General features: G+C 34.1%; 6 protein-coding genes across 6 annotated transcripts; 3 read left to right on the forward strand and 3 right to left on the reverse strand.

The window, feature by feature from the left end:
• Positions 1-1996: 1996 nt before the first annotated feature.
• Positions 1997-12876, reverse strand: LOC125057070 (3-ketoacyl-CoA thiolase, mitochondrial-like). The gene is made up of 8 exons (XM_047660528.1): positions 12761-12876; positions 12338-12504; positions 11949-12080; positions 10193-10457; positions 7167-7342; positions 5395-5589; positions 3908-4062; positions 1997-2483 (listed from the first exon to the last, which is right to left on the reverse strand). Exons 1-8 carry the CDS (start codon positions 12777-12779, stop codon positions 2402-2404), a joined length of 1191 nt encoding a protein of 396 aa, XP_047516484.1. The 5' UTR covers positions 12780-12876; the 3' UTR covers positions 1997-2401.
• Positions 12877-13169: 293 nt separating this feature from the next.
• On the reverse strand, positions 13170-17847 carry LOC125057068. The gene is made up of 6 exons (XM_047660525.1): positions 17399-17847; positions 16925-17096; positions 15942-16760; positions 15608-15854; positions 15171-15359; positions 13170-15084 (listed from the first exon to the last, which is right to left on the reverse strand). Exons 1-6 carry the CDS (start codon positions 17521-17523, stop codon positions 14015-14017), a joined length of 2622 nt encoding a protein of 873 aa, XP_047516481.1. The 5' UTR covers positions 17524-17847; the 3' UTR covers positions 13170-14014.
• Positions 17848-18347: 500 nt separating this feature from the next.
• LOC125057077 (probable methyltransferase-like protein 23) lies at positions 18348-19043 on the forward strand. Its single transcript, XM_047660539.1, has one exon. It carries the CDS (start codon positions 18348-18350, stop codon positions 19041-19043), a length of 696 nt encoding a protein of 231 aa, XP_047516495.1.
• Positions 19044-19046: 3 nt separating this feature from the next.
• Positions 19047-19304, forward strand: LOC125057078 (SRA stem-loop-interacting RNA-binding protein, mitochondrial-like). The gene has a single exon (XM_047660540.1). The coding sequence runs from the start codon at positions 19047-19049 to the stop codon at positions 19302-19304; it is 258 nt and encodes an 85-aa protein (XP_047516496.1).
• On the forward strand, positions 19304-20125 carry LOC125057076 (acyl-CoA-binding domain-containing protein 6). The gene has a single exon (XM_047660538.1). The coding sequence runs from the start codon at positions 19304-19306 to the stop codon at positions 20054-20056; it is 753 nt and encodes a 250-aa protein (XP_047516494.1). The 3' UTR covers positions 20057-20125.
• Positions 20126-20618: 493 nt separating this feature from the next.
• Positions 20619-25924, reverse strand: LOC125057073 (CCR4-NOT transcription complex subunit 11). The gene is made up of 10 exons (XM_047660534.1): positions 25724-25924; positions 25561-25652; positions 25248-25471; positions 24842-25002; positions 24255-24405; positions 23970-24095; positions 23444-23635; positions 22637-22776; positions 22021-22186; positions 20619-20963 (listed from the first exon to the last, which is right to left on the reverse strand). Exons 1-10 carry the CDS (start codon positions 25765-25767, stop codon positions 20847-20849), a joined length of 1413 nt encoding a protein of 470 aa, XP_047516490.1. The 5' UTR covers positions 25768-25924; the 3' UTR covers positions 20619-20846.
• Between the last annotated feature and the right edge of the window lie 844 nt (positions 25925-26768).

The following is a 26768-nucleotide window of genomic DNA, read 5'->3' on the forward strand; positions in this document are numbered from 1 at the left end:
AATAATTAATTACAATTAAATAATCAAAGACTGGATAAGGAGTCATTATAGTCATAATAGTTCAGTTTACATTTGAAAAATTAAATAAATAAATATTTATTATTATTCTCTTACATTAGGTGTAGGGTAGGGCGGGGCTAGTTGAGCAATTTTTCACTTGCTTGGATATAGCTCCTCAATGATAAGTCTCAATGAGTTGTTATGTGTCCTGATGGATTAGTAATTTATCCCTTAACAAATGTGTCCATAGTATTTTTTTGTAACAAGTCCAATATAATAGCTACAGATGTTTAAATGCAGAAAGTCAAGTATGCTCAATGTACCCCATAGGTGGGGTAAGTTGAGCAAGAGTATGGGGCAAGTTGAGCACTAAATGTCTAGGCCAAACCATGGGTTCTATGTTAACTTGAGATGAAGTAAAATATGTGTTAGACAGTCAGCTTTTTATTTATAGTCTTTTATTAACAGAACAACAAAACTTAAAGAAATTTTCTTTGTATAATTACCCGAAACTAGAATCAACAAAACATGAGCATCTATATCTATCCATTACTTCCGATAATTTCTAAAAAAGATTACCAAGGCTGGTGGGTTCGGGTTTTTGTATGGATAGCTACGATTTTTATTGTTTTAAAAACATCATCAACCATTATTTTCCGGCCATCTTTGCAATTCAGCTGGGTGGAATTTCAATGCCAAATTTAGCAGCACACTCTTAGGCAAGGCGATGGTCGTCTTTTGGAGAAAAATTCCATTTGTAGCAAGTATTTTTTCAAACAGTCCTCCTGTGAGGGAGGATATACTTCCCTCGGTGTTGTATAGCCCATAAATGAACCATCACCTTCATTTAATTTATTTAAAAGTCAACCCATACCGAATTCTTTAGCGGCGGTATTCACACTTTTTCCCTCATCGTGGACAGCCTTTGCAGCATTATTTAAGTATTCAGTAGTGTAAGAACATCTCCTCCTCTTGTAAGCATCCAAACAAAAATAAAAGATTCATTACTCATCAGTTGTTTAAGTCGTGGAGTTAGTTGAGCTATAGTTGCTCAACTTACCCCAACCCGGAATCTTAAAACAAAAGTGGGATTGTAAAAAAATGCCTAGAATTAGACCCAAATCCTATTTACAAATCAAAAATACAATAATCTTCTGGAAGATTAACACTGTCCTGATTGAAAACAGAGAACATTAGACAAAGACAGACGAAAACTTGCGATAAATAATGTTTTTACTTTTTGGTCGCAAAATAAACAAAACGCCGTGACACTTCACTCACTCGTCGAGCTGCCATTAGCTATCGTGCGATGATTACCCCTCCTACGACTCCTTCTTTTCGCTATTTGATACTCCCGCGTAAGGTGAATAGTTTCCGAGATATTTCGATTGCCCAACTTGCCCCTATGCTCAACTAGCCCCGCTCTACCCTACTTAACATAAATTCTATTATTATTCGAATGTTGTTTTTAAATTATGTCCAATGCCGTAGCATCTTCCGGGTGCAACTTCATTCTGTTAATTTTGTGGCCCGGTGCGCGCGCATCGTAAAATTTCACTCCCATCAATTTTTCATAACGCGCCTAAAAAAGTATAACTTCAAAAATATTTAGCCTTTTAAAGTTTGTGACAAATGCTAAATTTGAGGGTCGGCCGTGTGTTTATTTTGAACAAGATAAATGTATTAATTTATTATTGTCAGCGAGCGTAAAAACGTAACATTGGAAATAGGAAAGAACTTTCCACAATTGATGATAAAAAAATAAGAACGAAAGATATTAAGCTATAAAAATAAACTTAAGTACCAATACATACCTAAAAATATTCCCTGTATATTTTAATAGCTGGATAAAGGTAAAATAAAACAAATTGTTTTTAAATATTTTTTTATTAAAAATAGTAAAGGTGATAACATTTTTTTAAAAGTTCGTTGGACGATAACACTATAAAATGTATAAATAGTACAAATTTAATAGATAAAAACATTTTTTTATATCGACTTGTCATATAATTAAAAAAATTGTAAAGTTGATTCTTAAAATAAACATATATTACACTGTTTTTATTGTGCGTTAAACACATATATAAATAACTTTTGTGGGCCTTAATTATTGTGTTTTAAAAATATTCTCGCTAAAGACCATTAGAAAAATAAATATGACAAGGAAGTGACACCTCTATACCATATTCAGAGACAATTTTGTGTTCTAAATATAAAATTTAAATTTGACAGATGCTCTGAGACAAGTTAAAGTGTCAGCTAGTCCAATTGTCACGGGTTCTGGCCGCTATCCCTAGTTTCAATTAATTCCAAATCAATTTCATTTTTTTTGTGACAATTTGTTCGTTAATTACATTTTTACTTATAAATCTGATATAAAGTTTGATTTCCATGAGCACATTTATACAGTTTCAACCATGACGGCAATTCCTTGTCCTCCCCCGATGCAGGCAGATCCAATACCACGCTTCAGGCCGCGACGTCTACAAACAAATAGAAATATTATCAATATAAGCACTAACTTCCAATATATATGGATAGTTTTTGGCAGATTACGTCAATGTGGATTGCGTGGTACAAAACTCAACATTGTCGGTCGCTATTGGATTACAGAGTAACGACGCAGGGATATTGCGTATATCTGTTTGGTTGGTTGACCAGCTGACCAGGGGCCCAGTAGGTGGACGGAGGATGGAAAAATGGATTTTAAAAACTTTTCAGCATTATCTGTCACAACAACAAATATTCGACCTTAAAATCCTATTAAAAGAAAAACTGATAAATGTAATGATAACATAACAGTGTTTGATAAGACGAGATAATATAATTTGGATCTAAATTTTGCTTGCGTGTAAAAACTATTTTAAAACGACAGAGAAATTGCAATTAATACAGCCAATATGCTGGACACACGACAGGATATTTTTATGTTTCCTCTAAGGTTTTTTGTAGATGTTTTTAAGGCAATTGATCAATTTATTAGTCTAACAACAATTATTGTTATATCACGTTGTTGTCACTTAATGATAATATCTATATAAAACCTTAATTATCAAGACTTGGTCAAACCTGTATAAAAACGATAAACGAACTCGTTTAAAGATACGATAAAAATCTATTTAATATACTTGATGTTTATTCCCAGTCATAAGATAAAAATTATAATTACCTAAATTATACTATAGCTTTCCTTAAACAAAAAATATATATAATATCGATTACAGCGACCCCTTATACAAATTATACTCTTTTCTCCATCTGTTGTTATGTATTTATAATTGTATCTCTTACAAGAGTGTACATTTATATGTGTTAGAGTGAATGCCTTTACGCAAACAAAATAATAAAATCTCATGAAAAACATGCCATTAGAATCTGGCAGACCGAGAACAATTGAGGTCGCTACAGTGCTAAATTACTTACACTTACGTCATTATATTACGACAGTCTTTCACTTGATAATAACAATAAAAGTATAATGTTTTTGTTAATTAAAGTAACGACGCGTAGGATATAGCTGTCTGATTCTAGTAGTTTCAGCTAGCCTGTTAAATGAAATGGAAAACAACGTGACGAAACCGGCATGCCACAGACCCAAAACGCCGGCGTGTGTCAAACACAACATTCTAAGGCCCAGTCATTTTACGATTTGGCATTCTGATAAGGAAGGAGCTTGTAGTTTATTGTTTATCAGAATGCCAAATCACAAAATGACTGCTTTACGACTGATTTGAGGGACCGCCGCCGCGAAAACCGCGGTGAGAGTTCGAAAAGTGAGTTACAGAATCGCAAGGCAGACCTTAAAAAGCTGCAGAGCCCCTACACGTTTTTTTGGTACCAAATAAGATTTATATTAATTTCTCTTCCCGCACAGATTCTAGCAAGCTATAATACTAGACAATCTTACCTAAGTTCGTGAATTAAATGTGCTGTAATTCTCGATCCAGATGCGGCAAGAGGATGTCCAACGGCAGTGGCGCCTCCATTCACGTTGAGCTTCTCAAAGTCCAACTTCAGAGCTTTGGCGCATGATAGGATTTGGGCAACGAAAGCTTCATTGATCTGTACAATTCAAAGGTTCAGTTTGACCTGTTATGCGATATCCAAACACTTATGCTAATTTAGGAAGTTAGTATGTCTCGGAAGCGGTCCACGTGGCTTCGGCGTCTGACATTCATCCCTAAGGTAGTAGGTTCGATACCCTGTAGTACACCAATGGACTTTCTGTCTATGTGCGCATCTAACACCGGCTCGTACAGTGAAGGAAAACGTTAGGTATGCGTGTCTCAAATCCAAAAATCGATATCATATGTAAGACACAAGGCTGCCTGTACTTGTCAATGAAGTAAAAATTATGAAAGAAACGGACGCCATTTGCTTTTACTCATTATTATATAGGTCTCGGAAACTAAGTAACATTGGTTAATTTTAAATTTTTGAAGTAAAACTTCTTTAGGCGCATGAGGCTAAATTTTTAACGGATGAAACGCAATAATAATATTAGCGTCACGAAGATATGCAGCGTTTTTGTCGAAGAAAAGGGAGAGAGCGATTGAGAGAGAAAGAGAAGGGCGAATTACCCTATAGAAATTCTATTTCTTCTGACATGTGTACTTTGTACACGCACTTTTTGTTTTTAAATTCTCAGGTACTTGAAGTCTCATTAATTAACCTCAATAGTTTATGGCTTAATGTAAAACTGGTTTATTTATTTCTCCTATTACCCACTCAAAACATTTTCTTCACCCATAATCGCCTTTCATATTTACGTTTTGAAAAACACGAAGTACAAAGTCCATTTCGTTGGAGGTAATCGTTTTTATCAAAGTAATTGCTAACGATAATCACGAGTAGGCAATTATCTATGATATTAGATAATGAAAGAATATTTAATTAAATATCAGAAGTAAGAAGTAAGCAATTAATATTAACATATCTTTTTATTTTATTTTATATAAGTGTTTATCTTGCAATCAGTCAGCTAGACTATAAGCAGATGTGTTGAGAGCTGTTAGATTTTATTACATATTGGTAATAAAATTTTGTTCTGTACAGTTTTATATGGTTTATTATTTACGTCTGTGTTGTCTGAATGAAATGTATTTTTTGTTATGTATAAAAACGCCATTTCCCGATTAATTAATATATTTTTTTGTGTGAAAATTAGGAAAACATTCGCGCATATCTCTGCATACACAGCCCGCAGTATTCAATCAAAATTTGATTCAAATCTCACCAGCGATTTTTGTGTGATTTTATATATCGATTTGAAATTATCTAGATTTTATTTACTTATTTTATTACGTAAAAATTTCAATGAAGAAATTAAATATGGCTGTTTACACACGGTTGACACAATAATATAGATTCACATATAAATTTAAAAATTCTTACCTCAATTAGGTCTACATCATTGAGAGACAACTTGGTGACCTTAAGTAAGTTCTCGATAGCGGGAACGGGTCCCAAACCCATGATACTAGGGTCTACTCCAACGTAAGACCACCCAACCAGCCTAGCGAGAGGTTTGAGGTTCTTAGCTGCCCCTTCACTGGCTAAGACCAAGGCACCAGCTCCATCACTAATACCCTGAATATGTTATAAAAGGGGTCAACTTATCTATTGACAGTTTATGATATTGACAAAGGGCTAAAAATGGCAGAGAGACCTGCCCCCAATGCATCCTAAGGGAGCATTCAAGCATTACGTAACGAATTTTGGAGGGGGGGGAGAGGGTCCTTAAGTAGGTAAAACGTTACGATGCGGGGTGGGGATTGAATTACGCGTTATTGTTAATATTATTCGACTTTCCAGTACTTTACAAAACATAATAGTAACTTTTAGGTATAAAGAGTCACTAGGTAGTCACGAAACGTTTTATTATACTTGGTTACAGTACTGAACTTGGGTACAGAAAAACGTTACGGCGCGTTACGCGGGGGTAGGGGGGGTTAATAATCTCCAAAAATTGCGTGACGTAATACTTGAACGCTCCCTAAGGCTATTTAGAAAGGAGACTCCCATATGCCAAAACTGTATTGACATTTTAAATTCGTAGACCGCTCTAAGTCTGGACGTTGAATCCCCAAGTGATAGAAAAAATACACAAATTTAAAGAGACACAATTTAGAGATTGTAAGCTTATTCGGGAATGATAATCATTTGTATGAGAATCCAGAACTATTTTATATATTTACTAGCTGACCCGGTAAACGTTGTTTTGCCATGTAAATATTTCTAGGACAATTTTTTTAGTTCAATAAAAGTAGCTATCTACAATAATTAAAAAATAGGGGTTAATTGTAGGGGTGAGGGGAGAAAATTAGGGGTTATATTTATATTTGTATGATGTATCATAAAAAAATAAAAACAAAAAAAAAATCTGAAAAATATTTTTTTTTTTGGGGTGGACACCTTTATGACTTAGGGGGTTGAAAGATAGATAGTGAATATGCATATAAAATTTGATAAAAATCGGTCAAGCCGTTTCGGAGGAGTATGGTAACTAACATTATGACAGGATAATTTTATATATAAGATAAGAATGTTAAACTAATAGGAAAACCAAAAGAAATGGGACAGTCAACTAAAATCAAAGATAAGAATGTTGAAAGCTGTTGAGTTTTGTATGTCGCAGCAAACTAGATTAATTAGCCGTTAAATTAACAGCTTAGCCTTTTAACTAAACGGCGCCGTTTAACTAACGGCCTGAAATATATTCAGCCGTAGCGTTTGTTACAACATTTAATAAACTGGCTGGCTTTGGCCATTCGTGCGATAGATACATTATTTCACAGTAATAAAAAAGATAAACAATAAACATTAAATTGCTTAAGTCAAATTCACATTATTACTGTCACTACGCTCTTCCATTGTACTTGATGTTTTTTTTATGTAACAAAGTTGTGGTTTGCCGACGCCATACTGACAGTTTGAAGAGTTTCGTTTCGGGTTTGAGACTGGCAGAATGTGGAATTAAATTTAGATTAACAGTCGACAGGCTAGGCAAGTTATGAAACATCATCGATCCAAGTCATTTGCCTAGCTGTTTAATCAACTGGCTGAACATCTTTCAGGCCGCTAGTTAAATGGCTAATTAATCTACTTGGCTGCGACATGTATATTTATACTACTCCACAAAAACCTATTTAGTCCTTAAATCTTACCGAGGCTGATCCGGCAGTGACCAATCCTTCCTTTTTAAACACAGGAGGAAGTTTCTTAAGTGACTCCAAAGTGGTCTGCGGGCGAGGATGTTCGTCTACTTCCACTTTCACTTCTTTCTTCTTTATCGTCAGAGTTACAGGTTCGATTTCAGCTTTGAACAGGCCCGCGTCGTTAGCTATTGAATAAAAGTTTTCGTGACTAAGAGCCTAGGGGTTTATTCTCTAGCAGTGTTCGAGGCTTATTGTGACAAAGATATTCGAAAAACAATCCTAGTCGATAGAACAACGTGCTCTTGAGCTGATGATCGTCACATACTTCCGATTTCTCGTGAATTGTTATTGCGTTTTTATGGCTTGCTATTAAGGTGTATATTACAATGCAAATCGCTATGTTGGATCCATAGATTTATATCGTTAGATAGGCCCTTACCGCAGTGAGACCGCGCCGTGTTGTTCCACAGTCGAAGTGAGTGAGCTCACTAACCTGGGATCAGTGCACCCCTAAACACAGTGTTAGCCGGACGTGTTGTAAAGGACGTTTGCGAGCAGTTTAGTGTCACAAAATGCCATCGTGTGCCTTTCTAAAGTGCAACAACAATTCTAGAAACACAAATAAAGCCAGAGTTATAACATTTCACTCGTAAGTATTGCGATTTGATTTAAATACTTTTATTTTTCCTTCCGCACTGTCTAAAATAACAAATTTAAATGGCGAGTGCACGAAAAAGAAAGTAGTGTTTGCAACTAATGTAGGAGAAAAAGAGATGACACTATTTTCTCAGTACACTTGTTGTGTATAGATTGCACAGATGTTGTCGGCATTTTGTTAACGCACACATTCAAAAACAATGCCACAGTTTTCGGTGTCGGGGCCTATCTAACGATATAAATCTATGCTTGGATCCCAATTAGCTTCGATCAACCAAGGAGCTCGAGTGAGCGTAAGAGTTCTGATTCCAAGTCAAGGTATTTCAAAATAAACGTATATATTATGAGACCTTGGCTATGACGCTTACAAGAAACAGTAAGTGAGCTGATTTGTGCTTATAATGTAAAAAAAGGTTTGACCTATAGACCAGTGCCGATAATTTTTGAAACCAAAAAAAATACAGTAGGATGAAACCCATTACAAAAGCAGGGGAATATGGTCAAAATGAAAGGAAAAATAAATTACGGTCGATCTGAGGTCGGGAAGGGGAGGGGGGGTAGTTTTAAGGGTAAAAAACGGTTTACCTCGATTTCCGGCAAAACTAAAAGTCCTATCGAAGAAAGTTAAATGGCAAAGTTATAGGTAATAAAAAGATCTAAAACTTTTGTATTTACACATTTTTCACATAACCTCAAAATTGGTGTGAAAAATTCAAAAAACCAAGTTTTTGGTTTTTTATTTTTATCTTTTACAAAAATTTATTTTTTTAAACGAAATTTGGTGAAAACTTACCTTATTATGTCCCGAATATACTGTAATTTATTTGATTAAAAATATTTATTTGTTCGCCTTATTTTGAATTAATATCGAAAAAACACCCTAATTTTCAATCGAAAATTCTGACGTCAAAATTTCAGCTTTTTTCAAAGGGTTGGTGTGCTTTCAGTTCGTTGAAATCTCTACTTTCCTATGGTAAAAAAATATATATATATTACCATAGAAAATCTTCTCAGAAAACGCAAAAAATCGTATGCAGTAACGCCCAGACCTGTCATCCCCTTCCTTACTTCTCTATGAAAGGAAAGTAGAGATTTCAACGAACTGAAAGCACACCAACCCTTTGAAAAAAGCTGAAATTTTGACGTCAGAATTTTCGATTGAAAATTAGGGTGTTTTTTCGATATTAATTCAAAATAAGGCGAACAAATAAATATTTTTAATCAAATAAATTACAGTATATTTGGGACATAATAAGGTAAATTTTCACCAAATTTCGTTTAAAAAAATAAATTTTTGTAAAAGATAAAAATAAAAAACCAAAAACTTGGTTTTTTGAATTTTTCACACCAATTTTGAGGTTATTTGAAAAATGTGTAAATACAAAAGTTTTAAATCTTTTTATTACCTACAACTTTGCCATTTAACTTTCTTCGATAGGACTTGTAGTTTTGCCGGAAATCGAGATAAACCGTTTTTTACCCTTAAAACTCCCCCCCCTACCCCTTCCCGACCTCAGATCGACCGTAATTTATTTTTCCTTTCATTTTGATCATATTCCCCTGCCTTTCTAATGGGTTTCATCCTACTGTAATTTTTTTCACTTTTTATTTATTTTGAAGGCTATCTGCACTGGTCTACTAAGCATTGGTTTAAAATGATTTTTTTCTATATCCGCACATCAGGCAAATTCTACTTCAATACTCGACAAAAACGACAAGATTTGTCGGTGATCAGCAGTCGTTATCTTATAGAAATATGAAGGAAATTGATAAAGTTATTTTGTAACGCACTGCCCAATAGAACAATAAATTAAATATAAAATGTATGTACGCGGGTGATTTATGCGAAACGTGTTAATTTTCTTTCGGACTAAATTAAAAAAAAAATAGGTGCGTGTACTTATGTACGCGCGTAAGAAGTTATACTTCTTTGGCATTATTAAAAATAGTTTTTGATTGCATGCAAATAATTAATTACAATTAAATAATCAAAGACTGGAAAAGGAGTCATTATAGTCAATAAAGTTCAGTTAACATTTGAAAAATTAAATAAATAAATGTTTATTATTATTCTCTTACATTAAGTGTAACATAAATTCTATTATTATTCGAATGTTGTTTTTAAATTATGTCCAATGCCGTAGCATCTTCCGTGGGCAACTTCATTCTGTTAATTTTGTGTCACGGTGCGCGCGCATCGTAAAATTTCACTCTCATCAATTTTTCATAACGCGCCTAAAGAAGTAGGTATAACTTCAATAAGACATGTCTTTTTTAGATACTTTTGTACCATTTAAATTTGTTATAGGGTGTGACTATTTTCGGGACAAAACCAGCTGTTGGTAACTACAAAGTTTACTTGAATAAAGCTAACTGACCTGTCTTCCACTTCTGTTGTGACTTCAACGCGAAGTTATCGACCTCATCCCTGGTGATTCCGAACTGGGCGCCCAATTTCTCCGCTGTCATACCCATGGGTAGACCACAGTATGAGTCGGTTAAGCCGGTCCATAAAGAATCTTCGAACGCAATGCTGGACCCAAGTGCAGTCCCAAATCTAACCCCACGTACAGTGAAGGGAGCTTGGGACATATTTTCGACGCCACCAGCGACGGATATATTAGCTGATCCTGTTAAGATATCCTAAGAAACAAGAGTTTGATTTTTACCCGCAAATTTTAGTTAAAACATCTCGCGATTTCATCGTTGTGTACAAAATTTATAAATTTATTTATGTCTGCTGTCTGAACATATTAAATTAATGTATTTTTAAAGAATTGATATCTTTGTTCGTTTGAGGCTCTTTCACGCTTAAACCACTGATCGTATCGACATGAAACTACCACCATTCGATGCGAAATTTTTCCTAGATGGTTTATGGCTATTTATTTTTTTAATTCCAACGTTCCTTCATTTTTTTATTTCTGTTTTACTTTTATGAAAATTTTTCCCGCTAATAAAAACAAAAGAGGCTTCCTAGAACCGCAAAACGTCAACATCTGTTAAAAACTCGATTTTCGAAATATTTCAATTTTCTTAGCGGGAAGTTAAAAAGAAGAATAATAAAAATATGAAAAAAAATTAAATAATGAAACATAAAATTTATTTTAATTCGTCCAGCAAAGCGGACGGGAAACGGCTAGTGTTGGTATACAGTAAATTACTGTTGGTACGTAATTTGGTCAGTCGCACGCGTTTTTTTAAATAAGAAAAGCTTATTTTCTAGACATTAAATAGGTTAATACCTATATATATCTTAATAAGATACCTTTATATTTTTACATAAAAAATCCTCCTTCAGATAACAGTAATACCATGTAAGTTGTTAATTATTTTTTGTCATAGTTTTTATATATTTCAGTTTCATGTTTTGCAATATGTTTCAAGGTAACAAAAGGAGTTAAAATAGTTAATGATTCACGAATATAGAACTTATTCAAACATATGGTAATAAAGAAGCATTGCAAGTACATAAGTACAATATTTATAATATATTTTATTTTAAGATATGACAGTCGTATTAAATGTTTATATTTTTATTATTATATCTTAAATATGTATTTCTGGTACATATTGATCATCTCACATTACTTATTTTCAGATCAAATGCTACCTATATATTATATATGGTTATATTTGTGTTTTATTATCTTGTTAATTTAGTTTCACACATTTTGGAATTATTATGTTTGCATCTTATTGTGATATCACAAGAGAATCATATATGCTTGAACATTAGTTTTTAATAAATAAAAATTTATATATTATTACTAAACAACATTATTTTTAGACATTTTAAAGATTTTTATAAGAGTAAATGTTGATGGAGAAAGTCTACTTGAAAAATTAATTGATTTAAAATATATACATATATTTTTAACTTCTATCACCAGCAATATTTTTTAAAATTATTTTTGTAGTTCAGTAATTTATAATTATGTAAATATGCTGCTTATGTTAAACTATAATTATTTATCACAGAGTTTGATTGTAAAAACCTTTTTGTAATATTAATATACAAAAATTAACTTCTGCAGTTCTGGTAAGCTCTACTAAGAACTCACTTTACTAGTTTGTTAATAAAAAAGTTCCAATTTAAAACTATATGTAAAAAAAAATACAAATGTTTCTTACCTGCGCACTATTAACAATTGATTGGAAACCAGATCCACAGAGCCTGTTAATACCCAATGCTGGTCGGTCTTGGGGAATACCAGCTTTAAGTGCTGCATGCCTTGGTGTGTAGATGCCATCAGCTTGAGTTGCCTGAGACAGAGATAAATTTAATTTTATGTTTTTGTTCATGTATTTCTATTTACATATAACTTAAAGATTTATGATTTTATGTTTGTTAATATGAATGTTATTGTTAACAATTTCAATAAAATTTTAGTATGTACACTGGCTCTCGACGTAAGGTCTAGAAAACAGTGGGATTAAATTCTGATAATTTATATACAAATACTGATATTAGACAAAAAATATTCTTAAACATTTAGAAAACGTAATGGAGGGATACTTACGCTCATAACCTGACCCACAACAACTGAATCGACTTGGTCAGGGGCTACCCCCGCCTCTTTCAAGGCCGCGGTTACTGCTAAAGTTTGAAGGTCAGTTGCTGATGTGTTGCGAAAAACGCCGCCAAACGTACCAAAAGGTGTACGCTTGGCACCCACAATAAAAATTCCTGTAAATAAGAAGTTAAAAGCATTTAGATCAGTCTAGTCTATATTAAAGAAATAATCATTTTAATTAGCATGTAAAATAATATTAAGTAAATAGTTTACTTATTTCATATCATTAACGCAGTAAATAAACTAAAAAAAGTTTTAGTAAAAGTTACAGATAAAAGTTTATTGGAATTTGACCCCATCCTCAATACACAATATACGCGATTAATATATTGATCTAGTCGACGTTAAATTTAGGTAAATAATATTTACCTTTAACGGCAACAGACATTTTGTGGAAAGTATATATATTTAATTAAACTGATTTATTCTTAATAAAAAATATGTGCGGCAAGCAACGACTACACTCCGAAGTTCACACTCACAGAACACAATTACCTAAAGGAAGAACGACGACTAGGAACAAATTCTAAGATACGCGAATGTATCGCCACCTATTATCAACCCACCCAAAACTACATGTGGCGGCAATATTTGAATATCTGGCGGCAAAAATTTAAATTGCCGGCAGGTCCAGGTTCCCCAGAAATTTATTAATTTCGGATGCATAGGCCATTTCATTTGTAAGGAAACTCAAATGAATGGGAAAACTCATTCATTTGAGTTTTCTTACAAATGAAATGGCCTATGCATCCAAAAGAACACTAGATATTTAACAAATGATCTTGAAATAAAACAAAAACGTTTTCTCATTGAATTATTATTTATTTCACTTTTATGGATCCTTATTATTATTTGGACACGAAATCAACATAATTTTGTAATGTTCGTAGTCGTGGTCGAATTACCTAGGTAATTCAAATGAAAAGTTTCTTCTCTACAAATGAATAATTTACATAAACCACTTTAAAAAAAATGGTACCACGAAAACACTTAAGAAACGGTATTTACAATGAGAAGCATCAGGATATACACTGAAACTTGGAATAATAAAGATAATTATGCATAATTATCTTCATCTTGCCTAAAAAAAAAAGCTTGTGAAAAGCCCACACTACAAATTATTTCAGAATATGAAATATTTTTTGAAAACATTGAAATTTATGGGGTCTTTGCGAACACCTCCATCACAGGAAGGTTGGATTTGGACCATTAATGGCGTCGAGCGGCTGTTTAAGCAATTCGCTATTAATAATAAAGAGCCTGGCCACAAGACGGTTATAGCAAGATGAATAACTATGAGACATTATTGTCAGTTTCACAACCCAGGAATTGTGCAGACATATTGGCAAATAAAAAATATGCAGTGTTAATAATTGTGAGACATGCAAGCATATTTTTGTATCCACAAATGTGGAAACAGTCCACACATTTGTGGAATATAAAGAATACAATGAGTTAAAAAAGTTTGCACTATGCAAATAAATCCATTATATCATGTGTTGAAAAGTGTGCGACATTAATAAATTAATTTTTTAAAGAAAATAGTCACAAATGTCATTTAAAAACAGAACATGGCACACAGAATATTCACCACATCATGGATATATTCATCACAAATAATAATTATTTATGCATAATTATCTTCATCTTGCGTTTGAGCGCAGATGCTGATGCTTCATCTGCAAACAATCTGTTTTTTAGTAGACAAAATCTTTTCACACATATAGAGAAAACACTTTCCATGATGTGGTGAATATTTTGTGTGCCATGTTCTTCGCATTTTTTTATGCAATCAAAATTTACATTTTGAAGCACCATTTCCTTTGCAATTGTTTTTAAATGACGTTGGTGACTATTTTCTTTAAAAAATGAATTTATTAATGTTGCACACTTTTCAACACATGATATAATAGATTTATTTGCATAGTGCAAACTTTTTTTTAACTCATTGTATTCTTTATATTCCACAAATGTGTGGACTGTTTCCACATTTGAGGATACAAAAATATGCTTGCATGTCTCACAATTATTAACACTGCATATTTTTTTAATTAAAAATCCGCAGACATATGCGCATGCTTGCATTTCTGCATTGTCCTCTTCAATATTTTGTGGTACTACTGAAGACGACAATGCAAATGCACTGCACTCTGATGCCAATATGTCTGCACAATTCCTGGGTTGTGAAACTGACAATAATGTCTCATAGTTATTCATTACGACATTATTGTCAGTTTCACAATTATATCCTGTGGTCCCAATATGTGCCAGTCTGCTCAAAATTGATGTTTTTAAGCCGGCCACAAACTGGCCCACAGTTGGGTTGGAATTTGAGCCACAGTTGCCCCTTATGCAGCCAAACAAATTTTCTAATGGATCTTGCTGTAACCGTCTTGTGGCCAGGCTCTTTATACCCTCGTTAGCGAATTGCTTAAACAGGCGCTCGATGCCATTAATGGTCCAAATCCAACCTTCCTGTGATGGGGGTGTTCGCAAAGACCCCATAAATTTCAATGTTTTGAAAAAATATTTCATATTCTGAAATAATTTGTAGTGTGGGCTTTTTGCTGTCATGTTTGTGGAGAAAATTTTTCCTCGCCGCAAGTCTGCTGAGTCGCTATTCAGCGCGTCAAAAAGCTTGTCCATATGTGTTATCACATTTGCAGTAACAGCAGCTTCTGTACTGAGCGCGCCTGGAAATACGAAATAAAAATTGATAAATAATGTAATAGAACTAATGAGCTATCTTGTGACACATTTCTTCTACACTGTTACATACCATCAGCTATCTTTGCATAAAGTCCTGCTGCCACTGTGTGGCTCAAAACTTGTGCAGCTAGTTTGACGCGCATTTTTTGTTTTGCATTTGGGTTTAGGTGATCCTTTGTCAAAGCAGGAGCAAACACAAAATTTGGATTTTTGTTGTCGATTTCAAAGAAATCTTTTATGTGTGACCATTTGGCTACACCTGTAAATTAACAAAAAGTAGTTTTTAATTGAGGCAAGTACTTGGATGATAAGCATAAATAAAATATTGTAAAACTAAAAGGGATGCTAGAGGGAAGTGTTAAGTGCACCACCAGCTTAAGAGCCTTTTAATTTTTAATAGAAAAATTTGAATTATCTTAAAATTAAATGCTTTTAGCAGGTCGTGCAATAGGCCCTAAGTGTTACAAAATTTATCATATTTTTGTTTAAACAGTCACATGAACATACCTTTTCCTTTCTTGTCTTCAGATGAAATGTTAGTAATGCACTCAATGTCATATTTTATAAAAAGATTTCTAAAGCATTTGACAAGATGTGGTGTGTCAAATAATGTCACTATCTCTTTGTTATGCACTGTTATGTATGGGCGCTCCACAGTTGCACCCAAGATTGACAGTGCTCGTCTGTTTACACCATCCATGTCACAGACAGTGGCAGATATATTAATGCCTGATGCAAAACATTGCTGTAAGATCTGAAATAAAAGATATTGTTTCATATTAGTTTAAGGCATTCTAAAGGTGAATAGTAACAAAAAAAATTTTTTTTCTTAAGTTAATACCTCTTTCAAAAGCACTGCAAGCCTGTCCGCTGTGGAAAAGCCACTTGAGAAGAAATGTGCGATCGGTTGTTTTACAGTTTTCCTTATGCCAGCAACCATAAAAACTAGGGCATAGGATGCCACATTGGGGGACCTTCCTTGTGCCCCATGATCTTGGTATCCATCAATGACATCTTCTTTTGGGTTATAATCAAAATGTTTTTTTAATGATATTTCATCGAACATAAGAATATAATTATTGTCCGATCGCTGCTGTGTTTTTAAAAATTGTTGGATTACTTCCAGTACTGGCTGGGTAATACCTACAGCAAAAGGCACTCTGTTCAGCAAAGCCTTTAGGGTGCCTGGAGATGGTAAATAAAATAATCTCCTCAACAAGCGGTAACAAGTTGGTGACCTTTTAAATAGCCTCAAGGCTACAATTTTTTCCTCCTTTGTCCATCTCCTTCCAGTGAATTTTTTATTATAATTTCTTAATTGCCCTTGGAGCAAAAGAGCGAATGTAGGTGAGATTTTCTCAGAAAGTTTTCGTAAGGAGTTGCTTTCTGTGAGGGCATTTAATTGCAGTTTGACTTTCATGTTCTTTATTCGATTCCGCAGTTGGCAAACACTGCGCATATATTTCAAGCATTTTTTATAAGTCTTGCTTTCTTTGTCAATTTTCTCAGATTCAAGAACATCTGTTGTTGATTGGAAATTTCCAATCTCCTTCAAAGGGATTCTTTTTGATGGCCCTGCTTGAGGTTCTTGAGGTATGTGTGAAGGGCCTAGCTGCAGATTCTCGGGCAATGTAAGTGTAGGAATGAATACAGGTCCAATCTGTAATTACAACAATAAATCAAGTCACAGTCCTCATTTACTATCGTAATGTTTTTAGGTTTATGTAGGTAGGCCTACATACTTCAAACTATTTCTCACTATGCTTAAATTATAACAAATTTTAGTTAAATTAAATACAATGGTGAGTAAAGTTCACAACTTACCTCATGCGGAACTGCAGTTCTTAGCAATGATTTTTTAGTGCCATCAGTAAAATCACCTTTGTGGAAGTGATTTTGACACAGCATCCTGTGCTCAGCATACAGCTTTTTTTGAAAAGCTATTGAAGTGTGCTGTTCATCCGAGGGAAAAAGGTATTTTGCCCACAGGGTGCAGCTGTAAATAAACGGGCATAATTGTAGTAGATATCAAAGGTCTCCTTACCTTACCTTACCTAAGAAGCACGTAATTATTCTTGTCAAATTCAAGGCATAGATTCCATCGACTAGAACTTGAACTACATTGTATTTTAACCACGACAATTTGACAGTTGTAACAAAGACCAAACGTTGTTGACTGCTTTCCTGGGAAATGCAAAAAAAGTTCCAACGTTGACGTACCTATAGCGGTATAGGTTGAAATATTGTCAATCGATTTGATGTGATGTTAACTAAGAAGTTAATTAGTTTAGTACGTACCGCAAAAGATTCCGAACTCCGGGATTTGGAAAACGAAACAAAGAAACGTTTTCCTTTGCCGTGGATTTGCCACACTTCGAACACTTGCGACTGTCTTCTTTATGGTTTTCTTTAGCGGCCGACATTTTCACAGATTTCAAGAGTCACTTTCTCGTATTCACTGTGAAGCACTAGTCACTATCTCAAAACAAGCACAAAACATAAACGGAGGAATAAAAACTCAACTCGACGTTTGTAGTTTGGGAAAATGACGAAATAGCATGAAAAGACAAAATTTTCCACAACAACACCGACAGGCGACAACACCAACCTTGATGTAAAATCGCCATGTTGGTTTTCTAGGTTCTAGGACAATGTTGCTATTAGAAAATTTATTTAAGCATGAATGTTTATGTCTTGACAGTGGCAATAACTGCCCAAATAGGTATTTTACTTCTCCCATACAAAGTTGACCCCCCCTGTTCACACTTCACGAATTCGAATTTCGAATTTCGAAATTTAATTTTACAGATTATATCTTCACAAATTAGTAAATTTCGGAATTAACCACAGATTTATAATTGTTTAATGTTGCCATCATTCATTCAAAAACTATCAAACGTTATAGTTTTTGAATATATTCATGTATATATATATGGCTAATAATGAAATCGTTAGCGAATAATAATTCCTTTAACCTACCGGCTAGCGTCCAAAATTGATGTTGAACTGGCAAATGGCAAGTGGCAACACTAATTTGCAGTCAACTAATAATACTGTTGTTTGTCATTGTCAAATGTCAAGTAACGCTAACGTCGTATCGTAACAGTTCAGCGATGACAATTCACAGTATCTGTCACCGGTCACGGTTCTCGAAATCTTCAGTGAATTCCAAAGGTAATTTATTTTTGGCGTTTAGAATAGGATATACTATTTTTTAGGCTATCAATGTTTAAATAATGCTTATGCAATGAGCGATGGTCCTGTCGTCAGTGGTCAACTAAAGAAATTTGTATTTCGTGGAAAATCCCTCAACAACGGGGACACTCGAGGTGATTATTTGGAAATAGTAATACCCGAACTGTTATCTGCGGGCTATTCATTCTACACGTGGCCGTCTGCTCCGCTATTAGCTTGGTACCTGTGGAGTCAGCGAAAAAATCTACGTGGACTACGAATATTGGAACTTGGATGCGGAACTGGACTCCCCGGTATTTTAGCTGCAAAGTGTGGTGCTCACGTGACTCTCTCAGACAGCGTTGCTCTCCCGCGATCGCTGCATCACTTATCGGGTTGCTGTGAAGCAAATGGTCTTATTCCAGGTCGTGATGTTCAAATATTAGGGCTAGCTTGGGGCCTATTTTTAGCGGATGTGCACAACTTACGTCCAGTAGACTTAATATTAGCTTCAGACTGCTTTTACGAACCCTCACAATTCGAAGAGGTATTATCTACCGTTGCTTATTTGCTTGACGGTACTGACTCTAGATTTTTGTGTGCTTACCAGGAGCGGAGCACGGACTGGTCCATTGAGGCTCTTCTGCAGAAGTGGGGCTTAAAAGGCGCATTACTCGACTTGGATTCCTTAAGTGAGAGTTCTGGTATAGATTATAGAGCACTAGTTGGTGATCGTTCATTACATTTACTAGAAATTGTTGCAGTGTAGGTTATGGCAAGCACAGCTAGAGCAGTACGCCTATTTATCGGCAACTTGCCATGGACTGTTGGCCATCGCCAATTAAGAGAATACTTTTCCCAGTTTGGCCCAGTGCAAAGTGCCAGAGTAGTTTTTGATCGCTCGACAGGATTGAGCAAAGGTTATGGTTTTGTTGAATTTGTGAGTTCAGCTGATGCTGCCAATGCAACAAATAAGCAAGTACACACACTAGAAGGTCTAAATTTGACTGTCCAGAATAATAAAGAATAATGGCAGAGGCACTACCTGAATATCCTGACTCTGATTTCTCCGAGGATGATCAGTCTCCCTTGGAAGTATCCTTTAATAAAGCATCTGATCATGTAAGAAAAATAACTACTAAACTAAATAACAATCAACTATTGGAATTATATGGTTTATTTAAGCAAAGTACCGAGGGTAAATGCAACATACCAAGGCCAGGATGGTTAGATGGAAAGGGCCGCAAAAAATGGGAAGCATGGAGATCCCTTGTTGATATGCCAAGTGATGAAGCAAAGCAAAAATATATTGACTTGGTGCAAAAGTATGATCCTGAATGTGAACTAGTGGAAGAAGCTGGACCTAAGCAGCAGTGGGTAGCTGTATCATCTTTGCAGCGATCACCTGAACCAGACCTATCACATGATGAGTTATCTCTACTTGATGCAGCTAGAGAAGACATGGGGGAATTAGTGTCAAAGTTAATTTCAAAGAATCCTGCTATCAAGGCTCAAAGAGATAAAGATGGTCTTACTGCTTTGCACTGGGCAGCAGATAGAAATGCAACATCAGCATTAGAAGCTGCTATTCAATCAGGTTGTGACATAAATGCAATGGACAATTCTGGACAAACAGCATTACATTACGCAGCATCATGTGGGCATGTTAATTCCACACAAATTTTAATGAAAGCAGGAGCAAAACTATTTAAAGATGAGGATGACTGTTCACCATTAGACTTAGCAGCTGATGAGGAAATCAGGAATATTCTAAGTGCTTAGTAGCATTTACCAATTTTTAGTTTTATTTCTATATTTGTAGATAGTGGTTAATTAAAGCAAATTTCATTAGAGAAACTTTTATTTTTCCCTTACATTGTACAATACAATTATGAGGCAATGAATTCAGAATATTAAAATGTAATAAAAAAGCCTTATTATAATTTTACAGTGACAATTTATGAAAACAATTTGTACTAAGGTGCAACCTGTAAACCATACCATAATTAGCTGTTAATTACAATTGAGGTTATTGTTAAAAATAAATTAGAACAAGTATTCAAATATTACATTATTTATAAAAAAATAGTATATTTTTTTAAATTTTAATGTATCTTAAGACTAATAAACTAAAATAGGGCTAGATTCAGAAAATACAATCAGACTGCTTTTAATTTGTAGAATATTAGCCTTACTCTTGTTTACATAGAAGATAATTTAATCTGTACACAAAGTTCATTAAATATGATTAATTTTCTAAATTTGAATATTCAATAGAATTTTAAATTAACACCAGTACCAATGTATAGTATAGGCTTTATTTATGAAAAAAAAAAGAAAAATATCTGTTTAAAAATATAATATTCTCATGACATATTTTTCTATGAGGTGTAAAAAGTTGTCTTTCGCCACAGGCTTGTCTCTTAAGTCTAGTTACAACTAAATTAAAAATAAATTGACAATAAAGCATAAAGTCTCTTAACACTGAGATGAACCTGCCAGTGTGAATAAAAACAGTAAAACATTTGCCATGTTTTGTTCAGTCTTCTGTTGGTGTATCACATGTAAAATGCTATTCTTTTTCTTTATGCTCGCCCGAGTCCAACTGTTTAAGTAATCTAAACAGTGCCGCCGCTTCACGAATTCTACTAAACTCGACGCAAAATGCTTCTACTTCAATAAATAATTCCTAGAATGTTAAAAAATACGTAAATATATCAACATTGATTTAAAAAAATTTTTTCATTATGAACAATGCATAAGAAAATTTAACACAATAAAGCTAGGTTTTAATTAAAGTGTTATCAAATGTTGACGATTAAACTATATGGTCAGCTAAAGCTCATTATTTCAATCAATTTACGATCAGGGAGCGTTCAAGTATTACGTAACGAATTTTGGGGGGGGGGGTCCTTTTGTAAAACATTACGATGCGAGGCGGGGATTGAATTACGCGTTATTGTTATTATTTTCGACTTTCCAGTACTTTACACCTCATAATGGTAACTTTTAGGTATAAAGAGTCACTAAACACAGGTCAAGAAACGTATTCATTCCTATTGGGTACAGAAAAACGTTACGGCGCGTTACATGGGGGGGGGTCAATAATCTCCAAAAATTGCGTGACGTAATACTTGAACGCTCCCTTGACGTTTAGAATTATGGTAGCATGTTTATTTGGAGAAAAAAATGAACCAGTCACGTTACAACCGCTATATCTTGGCTGCAGGTTTCGAGTGATTAGCCTTCCGTGTCTGACACACGCCATCGATTTGGGAATGCATACCGTTTTCTATGGTTTGCTTCCCCATGCACACAGTACCAGTAATACCGTGATTCGAACGAACGACTTCAGGCTTGAGAGGCGCTAGCTCAAGCCACTAGGCCTTTAATGCTGCATATTTAAGGCTTTTTGATTGTTTGTGAGTGAATTTTTAGTACAAAATGCAAAAGTTTACATATTGTATTAGGGAGCGTTCAAGTATTACGTAACACAATTTTTGGATACCCAAGTCAAGTAAAACGTTTCGTAACCACCTAGTGACTCTTTAGTTACTATTATGTGGTGTAAGTCGAAAATAATATTTACAATAACGTGTAATTCAATCACCGCCCCGCATCGTAACGCTTTACAAAAGAACCCCTCCCCCCCTCCCAAAATTCGTTACGTAATACTTGAACGCTCCCTTAGTGTTCTTTTAACGATTTATAAAAATTTATCACACAGTGTTATTAATAGATTTTACCTTAACATTTATAATCTTGTTCCTAATCAATGACTGCAAGAAAACGCATACTAGTCTCACGAGCCGGTTTTGCATGTATCTATCTCGTATAGTTTCACACGTCGATATACAGTTGCTAATATAAAGGTGAACAAACTCAACTGGCAGATCTACTGATGTTGTTAATCTGTGAAAAAAAAAAACAATATTAAGAATTCTGCCAAAACCCTCCATCTTTTAGTCGATACCAACTCCGGGGAAATAAATACAGATAACACAACTTTTTCTACAGCTGTGATACTTTTTGACATTCAACACCTTTTGTCTTCAGACACGGTTTTCTGGAATGAAAACTTTTTAGGTTTTTTCTGTGAAATTTTCTCTAATTTAAATGAAAGGCTGTATTTTTATATGATGTATCATAAAAAATCAATTGTATTCGATATTTTTTTTTGGGACACCCCTTATCACTAGGGGTTTGAAATATAGATAGTAGCCGATTCTCAGACTCACTGAATATGCATTAAAAAATTCACAAAAATCGATCAAGCCGTTTCGGAGGAGTATGGGTACGAACTTTGTGACACGAGAATTTTATAAATTAGAGAATATTCTCAAAATATTTTTCACTAATTACCTATTAACAACTTCCATAGAATGCAGCGACATCTCCATATTAACGAGAACCGAGAAATATTCTGTGATATGTTGAGAGTGGATGAGTTTTAGAAGGACAGATATCGCCACCATTGGATTATTCTCTACTAACTCTGGTAACTGAAATATAAAAAATATTATCTCCATGGCAACCTGATCTTTGGTGAAATAATATTAGCCCCGTCCACACCGAACGATCCATCGCGCGCGGCATAAGCGCGATCCAAATGTGCAGGCGGTGTGGACGTGCCGCGCGCGCTCCATACCGCGTGTAATCCATTTGTTGTCGGTTTTTTGTTCACGCTCAAAGGGGCCTCAGTCACTTGGCGCGCGCGGTGTGGACGGTTGTGATTTTAAATCGCGTGATCCACCGTTATGGATAACCTAATACTGTCTTTTTCGTTTTCGTAATTTTTATCGTAAATATACAAGTAAAATGTAGTTTGTTGCTGCTACGGGTATTTGTCGCCGTCGTTGCACATGTCCATAGCCAGACAAAGTTCAACTGATTCAGTATGGATCCGCTGGAGCGTGTTGGATCAGCCAGTCAGGATCGCAAAAGATTACTGTTGGATCGGCCTAGTACGATCCACACTCCACGCATCGCGATCTTGGATCACGGATCGCCGATCCATTTTGGATCGTTCGGTGTGGACGCGGCTATTTAATTTCGGTTAGTAGACATAGAAAGCTGATCAACTTTCATTAGTAGTACAGATACAGAGATGTATGGACCTTATAGTGTAGAACTTCAAACAACCTTTGTATTATTATTTAACTTATATACCTGATAAGGTGTGATACCAATTTCATAGACAATATCAGGATTCTGGTCTAGTATCGCTAACAGCCTCTGTTGGTGTGGCACACTCAGTACCCCCTTTAATGCTATTTGAGTTAACTCTTTCGCTTCTGCTGATACATTAGCAGGGTCTTTTTCTTCTATCTTCTTCTCCTCTTGCTTTTCTTTCTTTTCATCCTGAGGTTTAAAAGAATTAAAAAGTAGTACTTGCAAATCATTGTTTTGTGATTTTCAAAAATAACAATTAACAGCTCTGTTTACGTAAAAAAGGAATAGTCTAACTAAGGCACCAATCAATGTTTACCGCTACATTTTTTAAGCCTTTTTTAAGACTTATTTGAAAGTACTATGAACAAAATTTTCTTCTTTCCACTATACAATATGTTTCATAATGAAAAATATTTGTTACCAGTAGGCACAGAAGGCTGATCAATAAAATATATTTTCAAATAGAATAAATTAGTATTTCAACAATATAAGAATAAAATTATATAAATATTTATTATCTTACTTTGGTCTTAGGAGACTGGGAGACTTTCTTTTCAACCTTTTCAGGTCTAAGGCCCAACAGTCCATCTAAATCCGTATCGTACAATGGCACATATGTACCACGGTTCGGCAAATTCTTCCACACACCCTACAAAATATAGAGGTATTACTATAAACAGGAGGTATTTAATGTAAAAAACATATCTTTTTTGATTGTGATTAATAGTTGTTTTTCTGCTTCTAGGTACACAGAGATGTGATAAGATTTCAAGAAAAAAATTTTTTTAGTGTTTATTTTATTACTTACTTCATTGGCAAAGGGAATTTCATTTGGTTCAATCAGGAACGGTGGAGGTGGTATCGGACCAATTGGCTTCAATGTTTTGTGCAATGGGATATAGTCATTTGACATTAAGGCTTCTAAGAGCTCCTTCATGGCCATTCGATTGGGTGGAGACCTGTTGAATAGTTCAAGTTAATTTATTATTCATGCCAAGTTGCAGGATAGAAACCAAAACCAAGCACTTAATATTAACATGATTTAAATTTTTCTTAATTGATGGATTTCTCATAATATTACTAACTTGATTGTTTATTAAGGAAAAGGAACAAGTTATAATCAAAATATGTTGGCATTTTCGGGAATACCTGAGAAGAACAAGCTAAGCATCTCAGGTTGGTTTAATTTTTTTTTTTAAATTGTTTAAGTAATTCTTTATTTAATGAATTATTGATCAATTAATTGAACATAGAATTACCAGAGATTATAATACCTGTATTACAAAAAATTGTATAATAGTAATACTTTATCTGACTGATTGTCACTAACTTGAACCTGTTTTTGATTCAAAATTAATTGTAATCATACTATTTCACCTATGAATATATTCTTACCCATCTCCAAGGGGCACAAGAGCCGATGTTGTGACTTTAGCTATCGCACTCATTTCTGTTATTCTATCATTAACTAGTGACTGAAGAGATGAATAGTCAAATTCTAGGTCTTTGCTCACCACTTCTGTCAACATCACTTGTTTTGCAGTCTTCTTAAACACCTGTAATTAAGAACAGGTTTTATTAGTTGTTGTTGTATTACTGTTTTAATCTAAAGTCTATATAATCTAGACGCATATTTTACAAACATTTTATTGTATTTGCTCCTATTATTTAACAGACAAATTTGTAATTTTTTTTTCCAAACCAAAGTATAAACTTTTTTCCTCAATTGAAGAGGTAAGTCTATAATACAACATTAAATACCATGTAGCCAGAATTACAAACAGTTGGAATTTTTACTTACATCTTTAATATTACATGGAACAAATGAATGTAGCTGTGCGATAAATAACCTCTCCTGTGGTGCCAATGGGAGCAGACCTGGCTTGCCTTCCAATAAATGTAAAAATAAGGAACTAAATGGATTATCTACTTTGAAAAAGTCAAAAATCAGTGCCAGCGCTACAATGCGCTGACCTGGAAGCGAGAGATCTCCACCAGTTGTAAGAGATGATAGCAGTAGTGACACTGAAAATATAGATCAATGTAATCCTATATGCAAATTAAGTCTATTTAATACCAAAAGTATGAATTACAATTAATATCCTTGTACTTACAGTTAAAGTATTCCCCTCTTGGGAACCTTTTTTGCACCTGCGCGCATATTGCTTCCAAACTTTGTGAGTCAATCGTTTGCTCAGAAAAAAGACTGAAACACAAATATACACCTAACTCATACTTTATACATATTTACGTAAAAAACCATGACAGCAAACTTACTCTAATATGTATTTACTATTTTCATTTATTAGTTGTTGGGTCATAGTGAAAGGAAAATGACGAATTTAAACAGTTCACGATGAAAAAGACTAGTATCCTACAAAAATATGTAATAATAACTTAAACTGTAAAGAAAATAAATAAGATGCAAATTTACAAGATGCAATTTGTATTTTTTTGTATCCTTAGGTTACGGTGACAATGACAAAAATAACTGACAATTCAAAATTATTTACAAATGCTGACATTGTGTCATTACTCATAACTCAACAGATAAACTATCGTCTAAAACGGAGCAAAGTAGCCACTTTATAGGTACATAATAGAGGGCGTGGAAAATAACTCCAGAGTAACTCTTTAAACGTGATCACAACGTAGCGTTTATTTTATTAATTTTGAAGTGAAACATCTTTAGGCACATGTGGGTAAATTTTTTACGGATGAAATGCAATAATAATAATAAAGCGTCACGAAGATGTGCAGCGTTTTTGTCGAAGAAAAGGGAGAGAGAGAGAATGAGAAGGGCGATTACCTTATAGAAATTCTATTTTTAAAATTAAAATTTCGTAAAGAGAGTTTATGAAATATTAGTATTTTATATTTTATGCAAAATAATTTATTGAAATCTCAAATGACGAATTGTAAATTAAATTTGTTTGAATTTTCGACACCTAATATTTTAATGACACTTAAATTCCTAACATAATATTATCTTCCTTTTTCCCTCCCTCTAAGTCTCGGAAATCTAAAGTTTTAGATTTGTATAAATATGAACAAGACTTAAAAATTAATTTACCAAAGAAGTTCCCCTTCTGACATATTATGCACTTTATACGCACGCACTTTTTTTTAAATCATTTAACTAAATCGATTATGATTTAGAATTATTGTTTGCGTGAGATCTACACAGAAAGAATAAACATTAAATATTAGACAAAAAATAGCAGTAACAAAAACGTAAAGAGCTCTACGTTTTATAAGACTTCTGGTTGAAGTTAGATTGTTGAAATTGAACTTAGCCAACTTTTGTTTTAGCTAAATCAAG

Source organism: Pieris napi, chromosome 16 (assembly GCF_905475465.1).
Source record: "Pieris napi chromosome 16, ilPieNapi1.2, whole genome shotgun sequence".
Lineage (NCBI taxonomy): Eukaryota > Metazoa > Arthropoda > Insecta > Lepidoptera > Pieridae > Pieris > Pieris napi.

What these genes read in the sequence shown, in the direction of transcription:
- LOC125057076 (XM_047660538.1), top strand. Translation starts at nt 19,304, where the DNA reads ATGGCAGAGGCACTACCTGAATATCCTGACTCTGATTTCTCCGAGGAT.
- LOC125057068 (XM_047660525.1), bottom strand. Translation starts at nt 17,523, where the DNA reads ATGTCGGCCGCTAAAGAAAACCATAAAGAAGACAGTCGCAAGTGTTCG. An exon ending in GGAGTTCGGAATCTTTTGCG is followed by an intron (nt 17,097 to 17,398) that starts GTACGTACTAAA and finishes GTTTATTTACAG; the next exon opens with CTGCACCCTGTGGGCAAAAT. An exon ending in GAACTGCAGTTCCGCATGAG is followed by an intron (nt 16,761 to 16,924) that starts GTAAGTTGTGAA and finishes TTGTAATTACAG; the next exon opens with ATTGGACCTGTATTCATTCC.
- LOC125057078 (XM_047660540.1), top strand. Translation starts at nt 19,047, where the DNA reads ATGGCAAGCACAGCTAGAGCAGTACGCCTATTTATCGGCAACTTGCCA.
- LOC125057070 (XM_047660528.1), bottom strand. An exon ending in TTGTGGGTCAGGTTATGAGC is followed by an intron (nt 12,081 to 12,337) that starts GTAAGTATCCCT and finishes TCTCTGTCTCAG; the next exon opens with GCAACTCAAGCTGATGGCAT. An exon ending in CATTTAATTCACGAACTTAG is followed by an intron (nt 2,484 to 3,907) that starts GTAAGATTGTCT and finishes ATTTGTTTGTAG; the next exon opens with ACGTCGCGGCCTGAAGCGTG.
- LOC125057077 (XM_047660539.1), top strand. Translation starts at nt 18,348, where the DNA reads ATGAGCGATGGTCCTGTCGTCAGTGGTCAACTAAAGAAATTTGTATTT.
- LOC125057073 (XM_047660534.1), bottom strand. Translation starts at nt 25,767, where the DNA reads ATGACCCAACAACTAATAAATGAAAATAGTAAATACATATTAGA. An exon ending in CTTGTGCCCCTTGGAGATGG is followed by an intron (nt 24,406 to 24,841) that starts GTAAGAATATAT and finishes ACTATTCAACAG; the next exon opens with GTCTCCACCCAATCGAATGG. An exon ending in AAATTCCCTTTGCCAATGAA is followed by an intron (nt 24,096 to 24,254) that starts GTAAGTAATAAA and finishes TATATTTTGTAG; the next exon opens with GGTGTGTGGAAGAATTTGCC.